The following is a 27339-nucleotide window of genomic DNA, read 5'->3' as shown; positions in this document are numbered from 1 at the left end:
CTTTCTCTCCTGGGTCCTCTGAAGAGTGATCCCCCCAGCCCCCAGCAGTCAGTCGCACACAGGAAGTCTCTCCCCACTTTTCCTCACTTCTCTTCACTTTTTCCTCACCTTTTTCTCCCAGTGGGACCTCCCTGGGAGGGTCCTGAGAAAACTGTGCTCCTGTCCGCATGGATGCAGCCTGGTGTTGTCCTCAAGGTGAAACCCCAGCGGGTTCTAAGGAGACTGAGCACTGACAGCAACGTTGCTGCCCCTGTCCGGAAGCCAAAGTCCTAGAGGTGCCCGAGGAGGTGGAGCTCCCGGTAGCTGAGCGAGGATGACACTCTCCCGTGCCCCGGGTCATAGAGGCGGGCTCAGCGCCCCCTGCTGGCAGGGGGGAAAGTGCAGGTCGCGCATGTCAGTAAGAGTGGGCTTTCTGTGTCTATAATAGAAAAATCCCAAAGACCATTGACGTAGAAGTATAGAAGTTCATTTCTCTCTCACGTAAAAGTAGTCTGAAGGCAGGCAGATCAGGGTGGGTATGGTCACTGCAGTCATCAGGGACCTTAGGCTTCTTCCATCTTTCTGTTTGCCATCCTGCCCATAGTCCATATGGCAGCTTGATCTCCAGCCCATCATTTCTGCATTTCAGGCAGCAGGATGAAGGAAAGAGGAAAGGTGCACTTCCCTTATCTTACGAAGACTTCCTGCGAGTACCATATAACACTTCCCCTTACATCTCATTGATCAGAATGTAGCTGCAGGAGAGGCTGGGACATTCAAGGAGGAAGAGAAAATGGGTGTTAGGATAGGCAGCTAACGGTTTTGCTACATGCTATATTTACTTCTGTAAGATTAATTACAGGATCTGTTAGAGAATTGGCTGGGGAAAAAAGAGACTTGATTTCTAGTCCTGAATTTGATATTCATTAAAACATTCATTCAGTCAGTAATATTAATTGAGTCCCTTCTGTGTGCCAAGCACTGATTTAGATGCTGAAGATGCTGCTGGATCAAGCAGACAAGGTCCTGTCTAAATCAGCTTGGGCTGCAATAACAAAGTACTATAGACCGGGTGGCTTATAAACAACAACAATTTATCTGTCACAGCTCTGGAGGCTGGAAGTCCCAGATCAGGTTGCCAGCATGGTTGGGTTCTAGTGAGGATCCACTTCTGAGTGGCAGATGGCACACTTCTTGTTGAATCTTCATATGGTGGAAAGGGGCAAGGGAGCTCTCTGGGGTCCCTTTTATAGGGGAACTAATCCCATTCATGAGGGTTCCACCCTCATGTCCTAAACCTCCCAAAGGCCCCACTTCCTAATATCATCACTTTGGGGGTAGGATTTCAACATATGAATTTGGGGGGACACAAACATTCAGTCCATTGCAGGTCCCTAGTACTTACATCTTAATGACTGCCCACATCCCCCCCGGGATAGTGTCCTCTGCTCCGCAGGGTGTCTGCTAGTCCCTACTCTACCCCAGTTGGCTTATAAAAGCAAATTACAAATTCACATTTTAAAAACTGCTGGCCCTTCTACAGTCACATAAAAGTTTATCTCCTCTTTCTAGGAGGTATGAGAATTAATATTTCTTCTACAAATACTCAACAACCAAGATTTTCTAGAACTTTCTTTTTGGTAGTTGCTTTAACAGAAACATAAGTTTATATTTTTCTCCATGTATAAAATTAGGATGCTTTTTCAAATGGCATCCACCCATCCCCTTTCATTCTGATATTTCCCCCTTTGAGAATCACTGTTCTGACTGTCTTATTAAAAAATACCCGCAAGTCATGTCTCCTGCCCCAGCCAGATTTATTCCCAGCTACTTGCTCTGGATTCTTAGGTCCAGCCTGACACCAGAGTGAGACTTTGAGGCCTGCTGCTACTCCCCATGGCTGCCCTCTGACCTGTGTCCCCAGAACCCCTGCTGGGTTTCAGCTCACCTGAGTGTCTCCACAGGTGAGGCTTCCTAGGGCTAGCCCTCTGAGGGAGGAGCAGAGTCACACACGCTGGATCTAATTTCCACATCGGGAGCATGCATGACAAATGGTCATCCAACTAACATTCCCAGTCCCTAGGGTTTGGAAGGGTTTAATTAGAAATATTTTCAATATTTCAAAAATATATGAACTGTTTTATGATGGGACCAAATAGGTCAACCTGAATGTCACATTTCTTTATGCTGGGCTGTGACTGTATGAATTCACTGTGGCAATATTGATAATTTGCCATTTGTAGGGAGTTTTACCTGGCAGCAAAATGTTTTTGTTTAATAAAATGTGGGGAATAAATTAATAATGTATTACTTAATAAATGCAGTTTGTTAAGTAGAAAAGAATATTTCAAAACTTGGTGGTGATGGGAAAAAGTGCATAGGTTAAAACGTATATGATTAAAAAAAGTAAGCACTAGAGATGTAATGTACAACATGATGACTATAGCTAACACTGCTGTGTGATATATAGGACAGTTGTTAAGAGAATAAATCCTAGGAGTTCTCGTCACAAGGAGAAATATTTTTTCCTTTTTCTCTTTCTTTTTACTGTATCCGTATGAGAATATGGATGTTAGCTGAATCTACTGTGGTTATCATTTCACAATATATGTAAATCATGCTGTATACCTTAAACTTATACAGTGATGTATGACAATCATTTCTCAATAAAGCTGGAAAGAAAACATGGTGGTGAGGGGGGTACTGGGCAAAGCAAAATGAGTAGTGAATGGTAAGAAGGTTGGGATTCCAGATGATCCTGGATTCCTTCTGGCCTTCGGTGAGTCTAAGCCACACGTTTACATCATGATACATTTTGAAAATAGGCCATGCTGGTGTTTTCCCCTATGTTAATTTTTTTCCAAATCCGACACTCGTTCTTAGAATTTCAAACAGTAAGATTGTACGGAGGAAAAGGTGAAAGTCTCTCTTGTACCACTGTCAAGTTTGGTATGTCTCTCACTTTTCTCTGCATATATATCCATGCTATTTGTAAAAAGTCTTGGCCATAGGCTTCCAAGTAGCCCCCCACTATCGCCTCATCTGCCCTAGTTCTTCCCCGCCAGGACCCCCATAATGCAGCAACTAAAGGGTGAAGATGGGGACTTCCCTGGCAGTCCAGTGGTTACAACTCCACACTCCCAATGCAGGGGGCACGGGTTTGATCCCTGGCTGGGGAAGATCCTGCATGCCGCACAGCCAAAAAAAAAGAATATGTTAAAGCGTGAAGACCGGCCCCAGCGTGCTAGTGCTTATGTCAGCTTAGTGGTTAAATATTTTGAATATCACCCCTGAATTTCTCATTTGTATAGTTTAAAAAAACATAAATGGATTAATATAATACATATTATTATGTCAGTTTGTAATTTAACAATACATTTGTCTTGGACACCTTTTTTGCATTAACATACCAAGATATATTCTTCGTAAGGGCTGCAGAGTGTTTCATTGTAGGATATATCATTATCTATTTACTTAAACCCCAGTTGGTGAACATTTAAATTGATTCTAATTTTAATCGTACAAGAAATACTGTAGTCCTGATTACCACATTTTGGGGACTTTAAATTGTGATATGTGCTGCAAAATTGTTTTTAAAAAGCCTGTTTGAAATCGCTCATTTTCCCATCCTTCACCAGTGCCAAAAGGCTACTTAATTTTAGCCAATATTATTGTTTAAAAATGTCTCTAATTGTTATGTTACTTTTGGTGAGGTTGAGTGTTTCACATGTTGAATTGGTATAATTTTGTGTTCTGTGACTTGCCTAATCTTTTGTTCACTTTTCTATGGGATTGTTTTTCTATTTCTTAGTGACTTAACTAGTCTTTGTATATCAAGGGCACAAACATTTTACTATTTTGTCGCAATTTGTGCAGTCTGTCTCAGCCCTCCCCACCTAGTGTTTGTTTCAAGACTCAGAGCGTGGGTCCTGGTTAAAACGACCCTGCATTCTCATTTTGCAAAAGAGGAGGAAAGAGGTCTTTTTGTAAGTGCACAGACGTCCTTCAAAGTGATCTTTTTCAGGGAATGGGTTAGAGTGTAAGCTCTGCCTAGGGAAGAGGTTCCCCCTCAGTTCCAGTTGATTCTTGACATGTGAGAATGTGGGCCTTTTGTTGCTAGATTCTCAGATTTTTCAAGAAGAAACCAGCAAACCAGGTTTTTATGTAAAATGCCCTTCTAACTATACGCCTGTCTGCCTATCTATAGATCAATACTGTGAAAACTCAACAATACACCTTTGACCTAAAATCACCTCCAGGACCATTAGTGGCCAGCATCCCAGCACTGAGAGACCTGTTCCCTACCCTCATATGCCCTTTAGGAAAGTGGGATCTGGAACAGGAGCTGACTTCCAAGGTGTGATGCCAGCAGTTGACAGCAGAGGGCACTACTACTACGGGCTCCCTAGAGTGTAAAGTGGACCCTCAATTAGCAGACACGTCCCACTGTTTCCTGACACATCCCTAAGTGTAAGAAGGAGATCAGTTGTGACGGTGTCTGTGCTGGTCAGAGAGCTGGTATCTGGCACTGGCCTGAGAAAGAGGTGAGGGGCTACAGGGCAAAATGGAAACCACAGATATGGAGAACCCACCATTCTGTCCGTCCAATAGTTACGGCTCAGCTGCTCAGGGTGACAGGAATGTCCCCGGGAGTAGCCCACTAGGGCCAGTCTCCTTTGGCTTGTTCCTGTGTCTTGGATGATACACCTGTTCCCACTCGTGCCACCAAATCTTGTGTGTTGTGGCACAGGTGGCACAGCAGAAGGTGACAGCTTCCTAGTGCTAAGTGATCTAGTCCTCTATAAACTCTTGGTTTCCTCGGGTCTTAGAACAGAGCCTGGCACGTAGTAGGCACTCAGTAACTCTTGGCTGTATTAAATGTCAAACTGTGGCCCAGTAAAGGGAGGGTGTGCGGGTTCCACGCATGCGAGGTCTGGGTCAGCTGAAGAAGGAGTCTAAAGACTTTTGCTTTTGGCATTACCGAGAAGGTGGATCTGGGTGCATGTCAAGTTCACTTGCTCACAACAGCCCTGCAAAAGATGGCACCCATTTCCACATGGGGAAATTGAGGCTGGTGGGAATGACACATGCGCGCGCGCACACACACACACACACACACACACACACGTGCACAGAGCTACTTTTTGTATACTTCAGGGAAGCGAGTTGAGAAGCAAATGCTCCCAACCCTGACACTTGACTGAACTTGGGAGGACACACCCATGACTGCCAGGCCCTGGGCTGAGATGTTTTTAACTAAGTTGGTTCTCATAATGACCTGCTAGGTAGAGTTTATTTTTCCCATTTTACAGAGAGGGTAAGTGACTTCCCAGGGTTACACCGCCTGGGAAGGTGGAATTTAAATGAGTCTTTGACTCCACAGCCTGGATTCTTCTCTGCCCTCTTGCAGGAAGTCCTGGAGGGAAAGGGGTGCCCCGACCAGGAGAGCAGAGGAGGAACAAGACTCCCCATCAGAGCTGTTGGCTGACAGTCATCCCTACTTGGGCCTGGCCCCTGTCCACCCACTTTTTTTTTTTTTTTTTTACATTTAAAAAATTGTGGTAAAATATACATTCTATAAACTTTACAATTTTAACCATTTTCAAGTGTACCATTCAATGGCATTGAGTACATTCACATTGTTGTGCAACAAGCACCACCATCCACCTCTAGAACTTCTTCATTATCCCTGACTGAAAATCTGTACCCATTAGACAATAATTTCCATTCCCTCCTCCCCCCCAGCCCTGTCAACCACCATTCTACTTTCTGTCTCTATGAACCTGACTACACTAGGTACGCTGCATAAGTGGAATCATATATGCCCTTTTGTGTCTGGCTTATTTCACTTAGCATAACATTTTCAAGGTTGATTCATATTGTAGCATGTGTCAGAATTTCATTCCTTTTTAAGGGCTGAAATATATACGTATGTATATAATATATATATAATATTTTGTTTATCCATTCATCTGTCAATGGACACTTGGGTTGTTTCCAACTTTTGGCTATCGTGAATAATGCTGTTATGAACGTGTGTGTACAAATACCTGTCTGAGTCTCTGCTTTTAATTCTTTTGTGTATATACCCAGAAGTGGAATTGCTGGATCATATGGTAATTCCATGTTTAATTTTTTGAGGAGCCACTATTCTCTTTTCCACAGTGGCTGTACCGTTTTACATTCTCACAGCAGTGCATAAGGGTTCCAATTTCTTCACATTCTTGCCAACGCTTGTTCCCATGCAATTTTGTTTTGAATACCCCATGACACAGCTTGGCAGATTCAGGCTGCGGTGGGAGGAAGGCTTAAGGAAAAAAAGAATTCCCAGAAATCTGAGTCTCAGTAAAGCAACAGATGGTTATAGGAAGGGGTCAGAGACTGTTATCCAGAAAGAAAGAGTTCTTTGGCTCTGGGTTTCCCACAAGGCTGGCCAGAAGGTTGGGAGTTCGGAGGGAAAGTGGTTGCCATCTGAACAGACCTGGGATTTACTCAAAGGACCAGCATGGGTTCGGATCAGAAACCAAGACGGTCCCTTTAGTTTAGGACGGGTGGGGCAGGGCTGTCTGCCCAGGAGGCTACAACTGCCCCCAGCTTTCAGCAGGCCGGTCTGTGTAGACGGGAAGACGTACGGGAAGACGTCCCCGCCTCTCAGCAAGGCCTGGGAGCCACTCACTAGGATCCCGGATTTTCCTGACGGATTAAACATGGCATTCCCTCCTTCCCGCTTCAGTAACAGGCCTAAAAATAGCTCGTCCCAGAGGGGCTAGGGAGAGGCTCCGCCCCTCTTTGGGGTGGGGTGGGGCGGCTGTCGCGGGAGCGGTAGGCATCAGAGGCCCCGGGCCTCCAGCTGCTGGCGCCAAAGGTTCTCTGTGTCCCCGGTCCCGCAGGTTGGCAGCACTGGGTGGCCGGGAGGCTCTGTCACGCGCCCTCGAGAGCCCGCGCTACTCGGGGCCGAGGAAGCAGCCCAGGCCGGCGCTGCGGCGAGGATTCCGGGAACGGCCTCGGTCCGGGGCGGTGGAGCGAGTCGGGAGGCTGGGCCGGGGCGGCGGAGCGGAGCCGCCAGCTCGCGACCTCTGCCCGCCCCCCAGGCTCCGGGGACCCCCCAGGTGAGCCGCGCCGCATGGGAGAGCTATGCCAGGAATGCAGCCCGGGAGGGGCGCGGGTGGGGAGCGTCGTGCAGTCCGAGTGACCGGAGCCACGGGCCGCAGGGGGTTCAACAGCAGCGGCTCGGGCGCCCTGCGGGGTCCAGGCGGGGAGCTGCGCCTCGGGACCCGCGGCCTCTCGCCTGGCCGGCTCTGGACCGAGGTACCCGGAGGGGAGCAAGAATGACTGAACCCGCAGGACTGGCCTTCGCTGGGAGGACGGCCTCGGATTTTCAGTTTTTGAAAAGAGTAAAATGATTGGGGGCGGGGTTGGGGTTGCTTCTTTGCGTTCTGTAGGAAAAGGGGGATCTTTTAGCAATGAGATGAGTTATTGAGAAAAACAAACAGATTAGCATCTCTGGTTCCTCCGCCTTGCACTGCGAGGCTGGAGCGTAGCAGGAGGCAGCCACCGTATTTTCCTTTCGAGGTGGCTGCAGATAAAAGGCCGGGGGAACTTGCTGGGTACGGGACAAGGGTCCAGAAGGCGGGTCAGAGGACGGGTCTGGGGGGCCTGGGCAGGGATTACCCAGGCCTGTTCCTTAAGGCCCAGGGCCTGCCTGCCCCTGCACGGTCTCTTGAAATGTGGTATCTAACAGGACTTTGAAGAGAGGCCTGATGAGTGTGAGGTGCTCTGACTGTGGCCTCCTACACTTCTGTCCACAGACAAGGTGGGTGGTCTCTCTCCTTTGTCACAGCCCCTCACACCTGCCCCTAGAGCTGAGGACTGGCCAGTGAGAACAGCCCCACCTAGAGAAGGCCGGTTCTCCAGTCAAGCGGCTGATAAGCGGTCTTCTGTCTGTCTCTGTCAGCACCAACGCTCTGGAGACCTCTCCCTCACATTGGAATCTTTTTGGATACCATCCAGCTTGATAAAATGGTCGCATGAAGTTACATGCTTCAGGTTGGGCACAGAAACCTGAACTCACTTGTGCGGCATACCTGGGTTCTGCCAGGGAGCTGGAATTTGGTCCAAAGGCTTGTTGCTCAACTGACACTGACAGGAGGAGGGAAGGGGACAACTTGGTGGGCTGTTCTGAACATCCCTGTGGGCCCCTTGCAGGGAGGGCCAGTCCTGGTCAACAGGGTTAACCGCTTGCCGTGCCATCTGTCACTAGGCCTCCTACCTCTAGGGAGGATTTTGTGGGGTCTGATGTCCCAGGCTCCGAAGCTGGAGAAACTCTACCAAGAAGCAATGCCTTCTCCATGGGAAAGAAAACACCAGTATGTTCTAAACTGCTATTCTTTTAGGTGTGAAAACTAGTGTTGGTTTTTCACAATTTTGCACCTGGGAAGATAGGTCTTATCAGTATGTAGTCGTCTCTAAAATACTTTGAAGAGACGTCAGTCAAATGCCTACCTCTCATTTTTATTTTTAAGAAAATCCTTTTGTGGCAAAAACTTAAAATGGGCTTTTGACCAAACCAAGGACATCATCTCTTAAAAATATCTCCAAAGTTTCTAGGGAGGAAATGGGAGACCTGGTGTAAGGGAGAGCTGTGAGCCTGGTGGAGTGGATCTCTCTCTTGCTACTTTATGGGTAAGAAAGAGTGGAAAGGGGGACTCCTTTCTTTTGAAAACAGCAGAAACAGAGAACAAAGTAGAACAAGGTCTGTAACGGTAGTGCTTCAGGAGAGCTCCTGGGTCACTCTTTTCTCTGTTGGGGTCTCTAGTGCTCCCTTGCCTACGGTGTGTGCACGGCCTGTTTGCAAACTGTTCGAGGGTTTCCTTGGCAGCCAGAACAATTAGCACTAATGACACGCCTGAGCTCCTGGGACAGCACCGCTGAAGTTAGCTGGGAGTCAGGGCAGGCTTGTAAATGATTGCCTGGCAGCTGCCTTGGAAGCTTGACTCCTCCAAGTGCTCCTCGTGGCTTGGCAGCATTCTAGAGGAAGCAGAACAGACAGCAAGGTGGCAGCGGTGGTGGTGCAGTCTATCTGTTAATTTATGTTAAAAAAATCAGCCAGAATTTTGTTTAAAAAAATCAGCTCTTTGGTCATTTTTGTGGATGTTCTCTTTGACAGATTATAGGTGGGCAGGTTTCAGAAGAATTGTAACATTTCCAGGAGTTGTTTCACTGTGGAATGGCTGCCTGTGAGGTAGTGAGCATCCCATCACTGGGAGTGTGCAAAGCTAGGTGGTAGACAGGCTTGCTTTCTTGGCTGTGGGATTGCCCCAGGTAGAAACTGTCTCTTCAATAATGAAGTGAGTTTGGAATGCTAGCGTAAATATTCTTTTGGGTCCCACTAATTCGTGACAATGGTCTAGGATTGGGAAGTTCCTGGGACCCATCAAAACATCTAGAGATGGTTACTAGTTCTAGATTTCCTAATGACGGCGAGTCATTTTATTTATTTATTTTTAATTTTTTTTGTTTTAACTGCGCCATGCGGCTTGTGGGATCTTAGTTCCCCAGTCAGGGATTGAACCCGCGCCCCCTGCAGTGGAAGCACAGAGTCTTAACCACTGGTCTGCCAGGGAAGTCCCACAGTGAGTCATTTTTGCCTTGTGTTTCTATTCCCAGATGTGGGAAAAGAAGTCTGCTGATAATTCAGTCTGCAGAAAGTACGGCGTGCCTGCCCTCTGGGATGTGTGGTTTCCAGGTAACCAGCAGCGTTCTCATTTGGCTTTGTCTTCTGCGCATCCCAACCAGGACCCAAGCTGTGGAGCTGAGTTGTGTTTGGCTAAGTTCTGCCAGGATACAGGGAGACTTTAGGGTCTCCAGCACAGACCCTGTTGTGATTTGCTGTAAACTCTTTCAGTCCTTGCAGTTTGGTCAAGAAATCTCAGGTACTGTAATTTACAAAATGGGAAAGGATTTTTGTATTATCATCATCATCATTGGGAGGTAGTTTGGCATAATTCAGCAGTTTTGGAGTCAGAACTTGATTTGGATCTTGGCTTCCTTACTTAGTAACTGAAGGACTTGGGGCAGGTCCCTTAGCTTCTCTGAGCCTCAGTTTCTACATCTATCAGATGAGGCAAATCATAGCTGCATACAAGGTTGTATGATGGCTAGAAATAGAAATATTAAAGGCTGGCACAGTGCCTGGTGCATGGATACTTAATAAATGATAGCTGCTATCATCCTCATCATCTTCAGATTCCCACAGTTCAGGGTATATGCCCAGCAGTGGGATTGCCGGGTCATATGGTAGCTCTATTTTTAGTTTTTTAAGGAACCTCATACTGTTCTCCATAGTGGCTGTATCAATTTACATTCCCACGAACAGTGCAAAAGAGTTCCAAAAGGGAACCCTCCACACCCTTTCTAGCATTTATTGTTTGTAGATTTTTTGATGATGGCCATTCTGACTGGTGTGAGGTGATACCTCATTGTAGTTTTGATTTGCATTTCTCTAATAATTAGTGATGTTGAGCATCTTTTCATGTGCTTCTTGGCCATCTGTATGTCTTCTTTGGTGAAATGTCTATTTGGGTCTTCCACCTATTTTTTAATTGGGTTGTTTGTTTTTTTGATATTGAGCTCCATGAGCTGTTTGTGTATTTTGGAGATTAATCCTTTGTCCCTTGCTTCATTTGCAAATATTTTCTACTATTCTGAGGGTTGTCTTTTCATCTTGTTTATGGTTTCCTTTGCTGTTTTAAGTTTAATTAGGTCCCATTATTTTTTAAGTTTTAAGTTTAATTAGGTCCCATTATTTTCATTACTCTAGGAGATGGGTCAAAAAAGATCTTACTGTGTTTTTTGTCAGAGAGTGTATCCCATTGTTCATTGCAGCACTATTTACAATAGCCAGGACATAGAAACAACCTAAATGTCCAACGATAGATGAATGGATAAAGAAGATGTGGTGCCTATGTACGATTACAATGGAATATTACTCAGCCATAAAAAGGAATGAAATTGGGTCATTTGTAGAGATGTGGATGGACCTAGAGTCTGTCATACAGAGTGAAGTGAGCCAGAAAGAGAAAAACAAATATCGTATATTAACGCATATATATATGGAATCTAGAAAGATGGTACAGATGAACCTATTTGTAGGGAAGGAATAGAGATGTAGACGTAGAGAATGGACACGTGGACATGGGGGGGGAAAGAGGAGGGTGGGACGAATTGGGAGATTAGGTTTGACATAAATGCACTAACATGTGTAAAATAGATAGCTAGTGGGAACTTGCTGTATAGCACAGGAAACTCAACTCGGTGCTCTGTGACGACCTAGATGAGTGGAATGGGGGGTGGGAGGGAGGGAGGTCCAAGAGGGAGGGGATATAGGTATACATATAGCTGATTCACTTCATTGTACAGCAGAAACTATCACAACATTGTAAAGCAATTTTACTCCAATTTAAAAAAAAATTCCCACAGTTCTGCTCACCATTTGATGTCAGAACCCTAGGACTTCTGAGAATTGAACTCTTGGGGTCCTAGTGACAAAAATGGGTGATACTTTTGGGATTTAGTAAAAACTCAGGAACTCAGATCCCTGATTCAGAATTCTGTATAACTGGGAGTGGGGCTGCCACCTTGGGTATTTACAGACTGTGCTCAGAGTGTAAACATGAAGGTTTATGGGCTGCTCTGGAAGCCAGCTAGCACACTGCTGCCACCTCGTGACAGTCAGTGTGGGACACTCGCTGATGAACCTGCGCCCACCACAAGGACTCCTGCCCTCTAAGCTTTCATTAGCGGCCTGGAGGATTCGGCTGTGGACACAGATGGTCAACAAATCAAGCATTTTACTAAGTCTAAACGGCGTTTCTCTCCAAGGAGTACAACTTAAGTGCCCCTAAGTCCATTCTTACTCTTTATCCTAATTCTTGTTGGTCCATAGCCTCAGTTCCCCAAGACCCCGAGAATATAGAATCTTGAAGCAGATATTCTAAGATTTTGACAATTCCATTCAGGTCAATAGCAATCTGGGCTGCGGGTAATATGCTAAGGGCTGGAATCCAACAGATGTGAATAAGCCATGGTCTCAGCCCCTGTGGAGCTCACAGCTGGGGATGTGGTGGGACAGGGGTGGGGGCAGAAGGGAGACAGAAATGTCCTGTATGGCCCCTCCTTGGGGCTCCCTGTCCTAGCTCCTTCCCTGGCACTTAATGCTCTGGGGGGTAATTCGGTGTATTTTTCTGACTTTCTGGAGAACAAAATCTGGAGCCAGACCCCGACACTTAACTAGTCGTGTGATTGTGGGAAAGTCATTTGCCCTCTTTGTTCACCTTGAAATTTCTTCATCTGTCCGCTGGGTTGTTGTGGGAATCAAATGGGATAATTCATGCAAAGTCTTATAACTGTGTGTGAAGCACACAGTTCCAGAAGTGTTCACTATTTTTATTAACAATGGCAGGGGTAACGTCCCTGGTGGCGCAGTGCATAAACATCTGCCTGCCAATGCAGGGGACATGGGTTTGAGCCCTGGTCTGGGAAGATCCCACATGCCGCGGAGCATCTAAGCCCGTGCGCCACAACTACTGAGCCTGCGCTCTAGAGCCTGCAAGCCACAACTACTGAGCCCATGCGCCACAACTACTGAAGCCCACGCATCTAGAGCCCGTGCTCCACAACAAGAGAAGCCACCGCAATGAGAAGCCTGTGCACCGCAACGAAGAGTGGCCCCCGCTCGCCGCAGCTAGAGAAAGCCTGCATGCAGCAACGAAGACCCAACGCACCCAAAAGCAAACAAACAAACAAACAAACAAAAACAATGGCAGGGATTGCTGCCTGGGTCACCATCCGTCCCAAGGGCCAGTCACGGTGCCTGGCACTTAGTAGGGGCTCAGGAGCCATTTGTTGGTGGGATGGGTGAATGAATGTTGCACAGCCACCCAGCACAGACCAGAGTGTGGTGAGGGCGACCAAAGGAGTGTACGGTCTGTGCTCTGGGAGCCCAGGGGAGAGGCCAGGGATTCTGCCTGTGGGCCTGGGAGGTATTTATGGTGGCAATCATGTCTGAGCAAGGCCTTGAGCGTGAGTTCACCTGCAGGAGAGGCAGAAGGAAGTGGCGGAGGGCCGTCTATCCCAAGAGGCAGCATGGCATAGTGGCTCAGAGCGCAACTCTGTAACCAGGCTGCGTAGGTTGGATCCTGCTTCCTGCACCTGGGGCAAGCTTCTTCACTTCTTTGTGGCTTAGATAATAATAGTACCTCCTTGAAGGGTTGTTGTGAGGATTACATGAGTTATTCTTTATAAAGCATTTAGAAACAGTGCCTATGAATAAATAGCCCATAGATATGAAAGTATGGACAGCAAATAAATGGTAGGTGGGAGATGCAGCTAGAAAGGTAGTTTGGAAACAGTTCATAGAGGTCTTTGACTATCTTATTTTTTATTGAATTATATTTGACTTACAATATTATATTAGTTTCAGGTATATAACATAGTGCTTCAATATTTTTATGCATTACAGAATGATCACCACAATAAGTCTAGTTACTGTCTGTCACCATACAAAGTTATTACAATACTATTGACTATATTCCTTATGCTGTACATGACATCCCAGTGACTTATTTGATAACTAAAAGTCTGTACCTCTTAATCTCCCTCACCTATTGCACTCATCCCTCTGCCCCCTCCCCTTTGGCACTCACCAGTTTGTTCTCTGTATCTATGAGTCTGTTTCTGTTTTGTTACGTTTGTTCATTTGTTTTCTCTCTTAGATTCCACATGTAAGTGAAATCATACTGTATTTGTCTTTGTCTGATTTATTTCACCTAGCATAATACCCTCCATGTCCATCGATGTTGTCGCAAATGGCAAGATTTCATTCTTTTTTATGGCTGAGTAATTATCTATCTATCTATCTATATCTTCTTTATCCATTCATCTGTTGATGGACACTTAGGTTGCTTCCATATGTTGGCTATTGTAAGTAATGCTGCAACGAACATAGGGCTGCATTTATGTTTTTGAATTAGTGCTTTTGTTTTCTTCAGAAAAATACCCAGAAGTGGAATTTCTGGATTGTATGGTAGTTCTATGTTTAATTTTTTGAGGACCCTCCATACTGTTTTCCATAAAGCTGTACTAATTTACAATCCCACCAACAGTGCATGAGGGCTCACTTTTCTCCACATCCTCCAACACTTGTTCTTTCTTGACTTTTTGATAATAGCCATTCTGACAGGTGTGAGGTGATATCTCCCTGTGGTTTTGATTTGCATTTCCCTGATGATGAGTGATGTTGAGCATCTTTTCATGTTGTGCCACTCTCTTCTGGCCTGCAAAGTTCTGCTGAAAAGTCAGGCCATAGTTTTAGGGGAGTTCCCTGTACGCAACTAGTTGCTTTTCTCTTGCTGCATTTAAGATTCTCTCGTTACCTTGAGTTTTTGCCGTTTTTAATTATAATGTGTCTTGGTATGGAACTCTTTGGGTTCATCTTGTTTGGGACTCTCTGTGCTTCCTGGACCTGGATGTCTGTTTCCTTTTCCAGGTTAGGGAAATTTTCAGCTATTATTTCTCCAGTTAAGTTCTCTTCCCCTTTGTCTCTCTTCTCCTTCTGGGACTCCTATATTGTGAATGTTAGTACACTTGATCTTGTCCAAGAGGTCTCTTAAACGGTCCTCGTTTTATAAAATTATTTTTTAGTTTTCACCTTGGGTGATTTCCACTACTCTGTCTTCCAGTTCATGGATCCATTCCTCTGTATCATCTAATCTACTGTTGATTCCCTTCTAGTGTGTTTTTTATTTCAGTTATTGTATTCTTCAGATCTGTTTGGTTCTTCTCTATATTTTCTAACTCTTTGTTAAACCTCTTACTGTGTTCATCCATTCTTCTCCTGAGTTTGTGGAGCATCTTTATGATCATGACCTTGAACTCTTTATTGGGTAGATTGCTTATCTCCACTCATTTCTTTTGGAGTTTCATCTTGTTCCTTCATTTGAAACATATTTCTCTGTCTCCTCATTTTGTCTAATTCCCTGTGTTTATTTCTATGTATTAGGTAGGTCAGTTTTGTTTCTAGATCTTGGAGAAGTGGCCTTAGGTAGGAAACGTCCTATGGAGCCTAGTACCACACTCCCCTCTGGTCCCCAGAGCTATATGCTCCATGGGTGCCAGCCATGTGGGCTGAGTGGGCCCTTCCGTGTGGCCGGGCTGGCTGCTGTGAGTGTGCTGGTAGGCGTGGCTGGCCCTGCCTCATGTGGTGGCTTCCAGCCCCCCGGTGATCGGGGTTGAGTCCTGGGGCAGCTGGCTGTGGGGGCCAGAGGGGCCCAGGGCTGGTGCCAGCTCTCCCATATGCAAGCCTTGCTGGCCTTCAAAGCCAGGTGTTCTGGGAACTCATCTTCACAGTGCAGGACCCCCTGGGCTGGGGGGCCCTGAGGTGGGGCTCAGACCCCTCCCTCCTTGGGGAGAACCTCCGCAGTTGTAATTATCCTCTTGTTTGTGGGTCGCTCACCGAGGGGTGTGGGTCTTGACTAATTTGCGTCCCCACTCCCTTTACCCATCTTGTGGTTCCTTCTTTATATCTTTAGTTGGGGAAAACCTTTTCTGCTAGTCTCCAGGTCATTCTTATAGATAGCCAGTCTGTAAATAGTTGTAATTTTAGCGTGTCTGTGGGAGGAGGTGAGCTAGGGTCTTCCTACTTCACCATGTTGGCCATACTTGCTTGAATATCTACTTAGTGAATTTGGAATTAGCCCACGAGGAACACAGAACATCACTTCCCACATGGCTGAAGCTCAGTGGTGCTGCCCCTTGTAAACAGGGCACGCACTTCCCATTTTGCCACAGTCCTTAATGCTCCCTATCCCAACACTCCCTGCTGCAGTGGTTCTGAAGCAGTTAGTCTGCAGATCTGCATTTCTAACGAGTGTCCAGTTGACGCTGATGCTGCTGGTCAGTGACTACACTTTGAGAACCACTGCGCACGTGTATCTCGGACACTCAGATCGGGAATCAGCTGCCACTTATCATCAAGCTTGTATTTGGTTTCTCTTACACCTGGCATGTTTCCTACATTTAATAATACCTTCCTGGTCCTGGTGGAATTTAGATTTGCAATTTCTGGTATAATCAGTATTGGAAGGCTAAGTCTGAAGGTCCCAAGAGACAGGCCTGTGAGAAGGAGATATGGGAGTGGCTGAGGCTCAGCCTGTAGCAGGCCTGTGGTAGCTGAAGCTGTGGGTATGTGTGAGCTCATCCCCAGGGAGAGTGTGCAGGGAGAGACGGGTGATGGGTGAACAGCAGACTGTCACAGGGGCACTGGCACACCCTGCCTTAAAGGAAGGGTGCAAGGATAGTAGGCTCTTCCTTGTTCAAGGAAGAGGCTGGAAGGGACATTCGAAGAGGTGGGAGGAGAGCTGAGAGAGTGGCTGGTGGAACATTCTTGGCCCTATTATGAGAGAGGGGACTGTGGGCAAACATCTGAGGCCAAAGCTTAAATGTTAAATAGTTAAACAGCGAGTTCTCAGGTGAGCTCCTGGTCTGTGGGAGATCAGGAAGCAGGTGTCCTGTTACCCTGGCCCACAGCACACCTGGTAACATGCTGGTGCTCCAAAGCACAGCTTGTTGTGGCAATTGTCTCTGAGGCTCCGGTGACACAGAGCTTGCAGCTGAGCATGGTGAGTGTCATGTCACCTGCCTCCTTTTTTAAAAATAATGTGACATATTAAGAGGAATGAGCTGGTGTTCTCCTCATGGCCGTGGTGGGGATGCTCGTGCTGGATGGTTTTGTTTCTGGAGTATGTGTTGGGGAGGAGTATCTGGGAAAGGGAAACATTGGAGCTGAAACGGAAAAGGTGGGTCCGTGGCATCCTGTGGCAGCTTCAAGACCAGGCTAAGGGGTTTGCACTTGGTACTGGGGCAGCAAGGAGCCATGCTAAGCTGCCGAGGAGGGGGCTGGGGGGCAGGTGTGTGATTAATGCATCTCGGTGGCCCCAGTGCCTGGCACCGGGCCTGGCCAAGCTAGGCATGTTCTAAAGGAGCGGGGGAGGGGGTGAGTGAATGAATGAATGAGTTCGATGGGTAAGGTTTGTTGATCTGATCCAAGCAAAGTTTTAGGACGAATAGCCTCAAGAATCGATGTTGGATGGTTCAAAGTCCACAAGCTTTGGAGCCAGATGCACCTCCAGCTGTACTTCAGCTCTGGCCTCCCTACCTGGGGAAGACACTTAACCCTTCCAGACATCAGTTTCCTTGTTTGTAAAGTGAGGATAGTTCTACCTGTTGGTAGGTTTGCATTTAGAGTGTGTGTCTGGCTTGGAGGCTGGCACTCCCCGCACTGCGGCCGGTTTTCTTACCGAGCGCCCTCCCCTTGCCTCTCCTCCAGTCCCCAGAGCACCCCAGGGCAGGTGGGGGCAGGCTTGTCACCTCCCCCTGCTGCCTTTCCCAGATGAAGACAGGCTCAGGGCGCTCAGGGGCCTTTCCTGGAGGCCTTCCCCTCTTTGCAAACCGAGCCTGACTGTTTCTTCAAGGCCTTTCAGCTTCCTGAGGTCAATGACCTTTTTCTTCTCTGACTTTCTACTGTACTTGAAAGTGTAAATCACATGATCTAGAAAGAACTTGATTGAATAGGGTCACATGTATTTCCTGTTCAGTCAGATTCTAAGTTCTTTAAGGGCAGAAATTGTATATTTTTCTTTAAGAAATTATAAAAGTAATAGGTGATGACGCAAAGAACTGAATAGTATAGAGAGGTGGTGAGTGGAAAATAAAAGTCCTCTAATCTCCGTTCCTACTTCCCAGATATAACCATTGCTAACAGCTTGTTTATTATTCTAGAAATTGTCTATGCTTATTAAAAAATATAGATAATGAACCATATTTAGGGATAATAAGTCAGTATACTTAATTATGATTATATATGAATAACAAATATGAATCATTCATATATGTGTATGTGTTATATATATATCATTATCATCATTGGTCTATGTAAGACCTATCTGTCTGTCTCTCTATCCATCTCCTACCCATGCACCATCTGTCTATTTTATTTATTTATCCCCATTTCACATTCCCATTTCCCTCCTGCCTCATAGGCAACATTCTAATGTGAGATATATATATTTATGCATATGTGTATATATAATACATATACACATACATATGTGAGATATACATATCTCCTTTATTTTTGCTAATTATTATTAAATGTCATATTAATATATTGTTTAAACAGAAATGGATATATATGTATATGTATATATATAGTCATTATTCCATATCAATCAGTACATAAAAAACTGCCTTATTCTTATCAATAGCTGCATAGTATTTCATCGTATACAGATACCATTCATATCCCCACTGTACTTTGTACTTTGCTTTCTTGTACTTTTCTTGTAACTTGCTATTACAAATAATACTACAATGACAATTTTTGCACAAGCACCTTTGCACACTTGTATGAGTTTATCTGTAGAACAGATTGTAATTCTTAGTACTGGAATGTTCATTTTAAATTCCGGTTGCTATTGTCAAGTTACTCCCCAAAGAGAACAATTTCTTTGTCTAACAAGAGAGTGGTGAGTAGAATCTGAGTCGTTTAACAACAAACTGGAGCTGTTTTCTAAACCATGAGGTTTGAAACAGACCATCGTGGACTGAGCACAATCTCTGTGCAGAGACACGGCTGCTCTCTTGAGCGCCACCCCGTGGCAGGGGCGAACATCATTTCGCTCACATCCCACTAGAGAGAACATAGTCATACTGATGACACCTTACAGCTGGGGAAACTGGGAACTGTAGCGCACCCCTCCATTAAGTGTTGCAATTACAGAAGGAGAGCCACTTAATGTCCACCATTAAGTGACTCTGCCTCCCGTGGCAAGTTATTAGACGTCATCCTGAGGTCAATGTAGGGTTGCAGAAAGACCTGCTTGTACATTGGACAGCTCCCTCCTGACCAAGCCCTCTGGCAGGCACTCTTACAGTGGACTTGGGCGTGGCGGGGGGTTCACTGAGGACCTGCTATGTGCCAGGCACTGGCCTGGGTGTTTCGCCTGCCTCATTCCTAACCGCAAGCCTGAAGAGGAGGCCCCGTGATCCCCAATACACACGGAGGCTTAAAGATGTAAAGGATCTTGCTCAAGGCTGAGGATCTGAATCCACATTTGTGTGTTATAAAGCCCACACCCTTGCTCTGGCTGTGTCAGTACACACCATGCACACTACAGGCTCCTGCTGGCCAGCGCGGTACATGGAGCCACACGCACCAGGCCTAACTTCAACCCTCTTCTCATTTTCCAGGCCCTCTCTCAGCTCCTGTGCCTGCTGCCGTGGTCTTGGTGGCACCCTTCCCCGGTGGTCAGCCCAGGGCTCCCCCCGTCCATGCAGTCCCACGCTACCACCGCCCAGGGCCTCAGCGACCCCCTCTTTGCGGCCTACACTCTCCCCGCCTTCAAGTTCCAGCCTCGCCGTGAGAGGATGGACTGGAGGCGCATTAGCGCCCTGGACGTGGACCGCGTGGCACGGGAGCTGGACGTGGCCACCCTGCAGGAGACCATCGTCAGCGTCACCTTCTGCAACCTGGACCGGGAGGTGTGTGGCCACTGCGGGCAGCCCGTGGACCCGGCGCTGCTCAAGGTGCTGCGGCTGGCGCAGCTCAGCATTGAGTACCTGCTGCACTGCCAGGACTGCCTGAGCGCCAGCGTGGCCCAGCTGGAGGCGCGGCTGCAGGCCAGCCTGGGCCAGCAGGAGCGTGGCCAGCAGGAGCTGGGCCGCCAGGCCGACGAGCTCAGGGGTGTGCGGGAGGAGAGCCGCCGGCGGCGCAAGATGATCAGCGCCCTGCAGCAGCTGCTCCTGCAGACGGGCGCCCACAGCTACCGTGCGGTGAGCATCTCTGCGGGCGGGGCCGCTGGGAGGGCTGTGGGCCTGGCCACCGGCCCCCCCAGCGGCACCACTGCCTGGCCCCTGAGGCTGCTGTGGCCATTCTCCCTGGGGCTGGGAGCAGATTTCAGAGATGCCGCTGGTGGCCAGAGAGCCCCAGGGTGTCTCATCGAGTCTATGGTGTGTGTGTGTGTGTGTGTGTGTGTGTGTGTGTGTGTGGAGATTGTACATGTGTCGCAGGTGTGTGTATGAGTTCATGTCTCATGTGTGCATGTGTGAATGTATGCAGGGTGTGTGTGTGTGTTTACGGATGGTGTCTAAGATGTGTTTGTGATTGGAGAGTACATCTGTGAGTGGTATGTGTAGGTATGTATGTAGAGTGTGTGGTGTGTAACGTGCTCGCATGTGAAGTGTGCATGTAAAGATATATTTATGGTGTGTGTGTGTGAATGAATGAAGGGTTGTATGTGTGTAAGGGTGTATGTATTCATGGAAAGCGTGAGTGTGTATATATGAAGGCTATGTGTGTGTGTGTGTGTGTGTAGAGAGAGTGATGTGTAAAGGTGTGTGTAAGAGGTGTGTGACAGGGGACTGGTAGAGTTCTGGAAAAGTGACTCTATTAGTCAGCCAAGTGACAGTTCATTCCCCAGAGTGGCATTTGGGCATTTGCGTTTCTTTCTATGGAAAGAGTGAATCGGGGACAGTTGCCCTTTAGTAGCTTGTCAGGTGGCCCGGCCCTCTGCCAGGCTCTGAGGATGAAGACGCAAATCATGCTGGTTCAGGTTTAACAGAAATTCATAGTTTGGGGGTGGGGGGACAGAAGGAATCATTAGGACATGATGTTAGTGGATTGAATGGTAATTGACATAATTAATATAATGTTAATTATGATAAAAGGGTCAGAACCTTTCCAGTAGTAAATGGCAAAACAGCAGTCTAACCTGGCTTAGGCCAATAAGGAATTTATTGGTTAATTTAACTGAAAAATCCAGGGTTATGGTGGGACTTAGGTGATGGCACCAGAATCTAGTTTCTCTCTCTGCAGCTCTTGGCAGTTCTTTGTCAGTGTGGATTCTATTCTCAGAAAGACTCTGTCCGTGTGGCAGCAAGTTGGGCCACTGCAATGCCAGCATCTCATTTTCCCAGGTTCAAAGCTGGCATGGCAGAGGGACTAGTCTGGTGCCTGGCTTGTGAGTGTGCTGCTTGGGGTGGAAAAGGGAAAGCAGGGAAGGGTGGGATGAGGGGACGGGCTTATAATTTGTAATAAGATGCCTTGTAACATATTCCCTGCCCCCCCAGCTGATATTCCTTCAAACAACTAGAAATTCATGTGTCACTTTAGAACTCAGGAGTGGGCAAAGTCCGTCAACCCAGACTGTATCCATCTGGATTGGGTTTGGCTGTGGGTGACAGGAAACCTCAAATTATAATTGTTTAAACCAGATAGAAGTTTATTTCTCTCTCTCATGAACAAAGTTTAGAGGTAAACAATCCAGGGGTGGCATGTAATCGCGGACCCAGTTCTGGATGTGTTTCTATCCAGCCTCATTGTGTGACTTCTGCCTCCTGGTCCAAGATGGCTGCCTGAGTTCCACCTCTCAGGTGCACATTCCATTCAGCAGGAGGAGGGAGGGTGAGGAATAGCATGGCTCTTTCTTTAATGACAACTCCCAGAAGTGGTTGCATATACCACTTCTGTTTACATGCCATTGGCCAGAATTTAGTCACATGGCCACACCTGATTGTAAGGGAGGAGGTGACATATATTCTCATTAGCCTCACGGTCAGCTAAAAATCAAGGTTTCTGTTGCTAAGGTAAAAGGGAATACTGGTACTGGGCGACGATTGGCAATTTATGTCACATTTGCCTTTGTGTAAAGACAGCAAATAATCTGCCCTCTTACTCTAATTGACTAGCAATGGCAGCCTGCAAAGCCGTGTTGGAAGAATTTTGAAGTTTTACAGTGAAAAAATGATCTGCTAGATTGGCATTGTCTGAAATGCTTGAGGAGAGTGAAGTGGAATTTCAGATGCTATATTTACTACCCTTTGCTCCAGTGGTTCTCAACTCTGGGTGAGACTTGGACATTGGTGTTTTTTGAAAAAAAACTTTTTATTGTGGAAAATTTCAAACATATACAAAAGTAGAGAGAATAATAAAATGAACCTTCATCTGCACACTCTCCAGCCCAATAGTTATCAACTCATGGCCAATGTAGTCGCATTTGTTCCTCTACCCAATTTCCCCACCCCTGTATTATTTTGAAGTGTATCAGTCATATGAGTTTATCTGTAAATATTTCACTATGTAGCTCTAAAAGGCAAGGACTCCCATCCCACTTTTAAACATAAATGTAACACCATCATCATGCCCTGAAAAACCAACAAAAATTCCTTAGTATCATCTAAGGATGATACTAATCATTGTTCCTAGCTCCCCACGGCACTGGGAGTGTTTTAAAATTCAGAAAAAGAAAAAAATATATATATATTGGGGGGGGATAAAATATATAGTATATATATTTTGGGTTCAGTCACTGCCTTACTCAGTAAATCAAACTCTTCATTTGTGAAGCAGCCCGGGGGTCCCAAGGAATGAGAGTTCTGATAGAGGGAGAATCCCTGGCTGACTCAGGTGAGCTAATCCTGCACTTCCCACTGCTTCCTCCTGTGTAGTGCCACCTGTGTGACAAGACCTTCATGAACGCCACCTTTCTCTGGGGCCACATCCAGCGCAGACATACGGGCGTGGTGGAAGGTGGTGAGTCCAGGTGGCCCTCCTGGGACTGTGCAAGGGCCTGGGCTTGTGTTCAGCGGGTGAGGGGCATGTGCACCACCAAAGCTGCCCTCAGAACCTCACCATCCAGTTGAGGATGGGGGGATCCCACGTGGGGCGGGGAGGGTTTCTGACCATGTGTTTAGAGAAAAAGGGCTGGGAGTCAGACAGGTAGGTTCTAGTCTTAGCTTTGTCCCCTTCTGTTATGTGACCATGGGTAGTGTTTCCTCCTCTGTGTCCTTCACTGTGAATGGGGCAGTCAGACAGAGTGACTTTGAAGGGCCCTTACCTCCTAGCCTTCTGGAATTTGCTGTTCTCTGGTGCTGACTGTGAATAAGCTTAACTGGGCTTAATGAGCAGTCAGACCAATTCTTTGACTCTTTTAATGTCATGAGCTTATTATGACTTAATCACTGTAATTTTACTGTTTGAAATTCTAAAACGAGTAGCAAGGCTGTATGTTTTTCCCATTAAGAGGTTTGCATACTTTATATCTGTTTTTTGAGGTTCAATAAGAAATAGCTGTTAAAACATAAAATAAATATAGATATGAAAATATAACGTGATAAAATGTAATATAAATTAAATATAAAAATCCCATTGAATAAAATATTTTTCCCTTTATTTTAATTTCTTTTTCAAAGAACAGAGTTTTAAAACAGCACAATTCACCTAGTTACTATGCATTTATTACATATCTAATTCTTCTTGGTTCTGCATGGAGGCTGCTAAAGAAAAACAGATTTTCCACTTGTTAAATTTTTTTTCTGATAAAGATATATATCTTTGAAGAGATATTTGTACACATATTCATAGCAGCATTATTCATAGTAGCTAAGAGGTAGAAGAACCCAAATGTCCATTGACAGATGAATGGATAAGCAAAGTGTGGTATATAGATACAAAGAAATACTATTCAGCCTTAAAAAGAAAAGTAATTCTGCAATATGCTACAACAGGGTATTATGCTAAGTGAACTAAGCCAGTCACAGAAGGACAAATACTATATGATTTTACTTAAATGAGGTACCTAGAATAGTCAAATTCATAGAAACAGAAAGTAGAATGGTGGTTGCCAGGGGCTAGAGGAAGGGGAATGGGGAGTTAGTGTTTAGTGAGTATAGAGTTTCTGTTTTACAAGATGAAAAGCATTCTGAAGATGGATGGTGGTGATGGTTGCACAACATTATGAATGTTTGTAATACCACCGAACTATACATTTAAGAATGGCTAAGGCGGTAAATTTTGTGTTATGTATATTTTATCACAATAAAGAAATTGGAAAAAATATGCCTTTGATATAGAAAATTTAAATACAGAAAGGTAGAAAAGAGAAAATAAAAACTGTGGACAATATCACCTGCAGTTAATATGTTGGTATGTTCGCAGTCATTATTTTTCTTTATACAAATACAGTCATATAGGATGCAGTTTTGACACTGCTTATTTTCAATTAAGAATATATCACATTTTCCAAAGTCAGTAAATCATCTTTGAAAACATGATTTTTAATGGCTGAATAGTATTTCATCATGTGGTGATCATAGTATATTTCACAATTGAATTATTTCTCAATTTATGTGGGCTACTAAAAAATTTTCCTATTATAAATCACATGATGATAACATTCTTGTACATAAATCTTTGTGCATATTCCTTGTTATTTCCTTAATGTAAAGTGCTGTAGGGAGAGGAAAAATATGTTCTTAAGGCAACTTTTGCTACATTAATGTTCATTAATTTATTGTCAGGCAGCTGGCTTCTCAGATAACCCAGCCCTCCCATTCCAGACTCACCTCAGATCACTTAATTAACCCAAATTAATTTACACTGCATCTAAAAGTTGCTTGTTTCTAAAAAGTCCCATCTGAGAAAAGCCATATATTTCTTTTCAAAGAAAAGCTTAAAGTTTCAATAACAGTAACATCTAATAGTCTCTAAATGTACTTTAAAAAGTAACAAATGTTCAAGTACAATTGGTGTCTTTTTCATTAACCCTTAATTCTTAGTTTATCAGTATGTGATTTAGTTAGAATATTCTTCTGTAATTCAAGATTTCTTCATAATGCATGCTGCCTTTTTTTCATTGGAAATTTAAAACCACACATTTAAACTACACTATATTCCTGAAAAGAGTGAACTTAAAACTACAATTATTATCACTATTTTAAATTCCCCTCTGATTGCTGTCAGGATATGTAGATACGTTCTTTGTATTAATAATCAGTGTGTACACACTATTTGGTACTCTGCTTCTGTTACTCTGCTGATTTTTCATTCACATTGCCATGTGTTAGTACTGTCAAAATAGTTATTTTAAATGACAACAATAGTTCACATGGATTGAGCTGTCCTGCCAGGCACTACGCTAAGCCCTTTGCATTATCACATTTCATCCTCACAATAACTCTCTGGGTTAGGTGCTATTACTATGTCCATTTCCCAGTTTGGAGAAACAGAGGGTCAGGGAGGTTCTGTCATTTGCCCAAAGTCAGTGTACAATGTAAGTGGCAAAGCTGAACTCAGACTGAGGTGTGACGGTATACATTCCACTGACTTTGACTTACGCTGTCACCCTCTCTTTGAGTGGACCCCACAGGAAAGCAGAAGAAGCAGGAGCAGCCAGTGGAGGAGGTGTTGGAAGAGCTGTGGGCCAAGCTGAAGTGGACCCAAGGGGAGCTGGAAGCACAGAGGGCGGCGGAGAGGCAGCGGCAGCTTCAGGTGGGCGTGGAGAGGAAACGGCAGGGGGCTTGGTCACGGACTAGCCGAGAGACCCATGATGCACTCGCATCCCACAGGGCCAAAATTCTGGCTCTTTCATAGAGCGGGAGTCAGAGCTAGGATGGCGTCTTCCTGGATGTGCTAAATGATTTTAGGTAGTTTGGCAAGGAAAATTCAATTACTTGGTCAGACCTGTATGGCCAAAAGAGAGCTGCAGCTTCTTGCATTAGCACCCTCTGAGAGCATTTGAACCTGAATTTTAACTCCTTACAATATACTGTTAGCTTTTTGAGGACAAAGACTGGATAAGCTCCCAAAGGCAGCCCAGAGGAGGTACTCAGTAAATATTTGTAGAACGAAAATGCATAAACTTGCCTCACTCCTTCTGGCATTTATTCATTCATCACTCCTTCCCTCAGCATGCATTTACTGAGCACCAACTATGCCAGGCATTGTGAGGAATATAAAGAGAGAAAAGACATTATCCCCATCCTCAAGGGCCTTTACGGTTCAGATAAGACTAATCCCACTCCCGGTCCCAACAGTGGGGACTGTGGGATGAATGTTCTTTGGGTCTCCATAGTGGCTTGCACAAACAAGGAGCCCTAGCAGTTTCTCGGTAAATATTTGTCATAATGTGGAATTAATGATTCTCTTATTCTTGCTTTTCTTTGTAGGAAGCAGAGGTCACTCGCCAGAGGGAAGCAGAAGCTAAGAAAGAATTTGATGAATGGAAAGAAAAAGAGCAGGCCAAGCTCTACGGGGAAATAGACAAGCTCAAAAAATTATTTTGGGATGAATTTAAAAGTGTTGCCAACCAGAACTCTACGCTAGAAGAGGTACCCAACCTAAAAGGCTTCTCAGAGTTCTTTAGTTGAAAACCTGCTTATTTGTTCTCAAAATTCATTTCTTTGTGTGTACTAGTTCTCTGTCATCTGCCATTGGGGGTGGGTAATACACTGTGAGGCCAAATACTAGAGGCCAGTGCCCAGGATTGAATCCCTGCTCCATCACATACCGGCTGTGTGATCTTAGGCGAGTTACCTAACTTTCCTGTGCCTCAGTTTCTTTTCTGTAGGATAGGTTTCTGAAAGGGTTAAATTAACACATAGACAGCACTTAACATTATCTGGCATATAGTAAGAGCTCCTGAGATATTATCCTTATTTTCGCAAAGGGCTTTCATGACTGGAAAAGGAATGAGGCAAAATGTAAATGAATGCATTTTTCTTCTAACAAGTACTTGCTGAGCCCTGGCTACAGGCCAGGCTCTCTGTTGGGGTCTGTGGAGGTCACACATAATAGCTAACATTTACTGAAACTTTTCTAGCCCCTGTGCAGAGTACTTTATATACACTAACTTTTAATCCTCATAACAACCAAACAACTATAACATTCTAAAGGTAGGTGTGTCATTAGTTTATTAATTTCTTTTTGAAAGTTCTTTTTTTAGGGAGTTCCCTGGTAGTCCAGTGGTTAGGGTTCCGTGCTTTCACCGCAGGGATCCCTGGTCAGGGAATGAAGATACCACGTGCTGCACAGTGTGGCCAAAAAGTAAAAAAAAAAAATAATAAAGTTCTTTTTTTTTTTTAAAAAAAAAAAAGCTATTATCATTCCTCCTTTACAGGCGAAGACACTGAGGTCACATAACTTGCCTAAGGTCACGCAGCCGGTAAGAGGTAGAGCTGGGATTTGAACCCAGCTCCTTAAACTTCAAAGCCCCTCCTCTTCTACTGGATACATTATTAAGTTTATTCAAGAAAACCTTATTGAAGTTATCCGTGGACTCTATCTTCCCATATAAACCTGTATAACTAAAACTGTATCAGGGACAATGTTTGAGGAGAAGTATTTTCAGGACGTATTTAGCTCTTGTTGGTCCTCTGCACATCAAGGAGAATCTTTTCTTGATTTGAAAATGAATTGTGTAATAGTGTTTCTCATGATCATTGCATGTTTTGCCTAAAGAAACACCTAGA

General features: G+C 45.2%; 1 protein-coding gene across 5 annotated transcripts in view; it reads left to right on the top strand.

Moving 5' to 3' along the window:
* The first annotated feature begins 6771 nt into the window (after positions 1-6771).
* DZIP1L (DAZ interacting zinc finger protein 1 like) overlaps positions 6772-27339 on the top strand; it is a 46255-nt gene continuing 25687 nt past the window's right edge. For 3 of the 5 annotated variants that reach the window (XM_068545970.1, XM_068545971.1, XM_068545969.1), the window contains exons 1-6: positions 7006-7088; positions 9646-9724; positions 19285-19866; positions 22540-22624; positions 25239-25360; positions 26038-26199. In XM_068545970.1, the coding sequence (XP_068402071.1) occupies positions 9710-9724; positions 19285-19866; positions 22540-22624; positions 25239-25360; positions 26038-26199 (966 nt within the window). In that variant the 5' untranslated portion in view covers positions 7006-7088; positions 9646-9709. Of the gene's footprint in view, positions 7089-9645; positions 9725-19284; positions 19867-22539; positions 22625-25238; positions 25361-26037; positions 26200-27339 lie in introns of all 5 variants that reach the window. The other 2 variants (XM_068545972.1, XM_068545973.1) reach the window with 2 other exon arrangements.

The sequence above is a fragment of the Eschrichtius robustus genome, chromosome 6 (genome assembly GCF_028021215.1).
Source record: "Eschrichtius robustus isolate mEscRob2 chromosome 6, mEscRob2.pri, whole genome shotgun sequence".
Lineage (NCBI taxonomy): Eukaryota > Metazoa > Chordata > Mammalia > Artiodactyla > Eschrichtiidae > Eschrichtius > Eschrichtius robustus.
The sequence above is the reverse complement of the archived record's forward strand: the minus strand, read 5'-3'. Positions and strand labels throughout refer to the sequence as shown.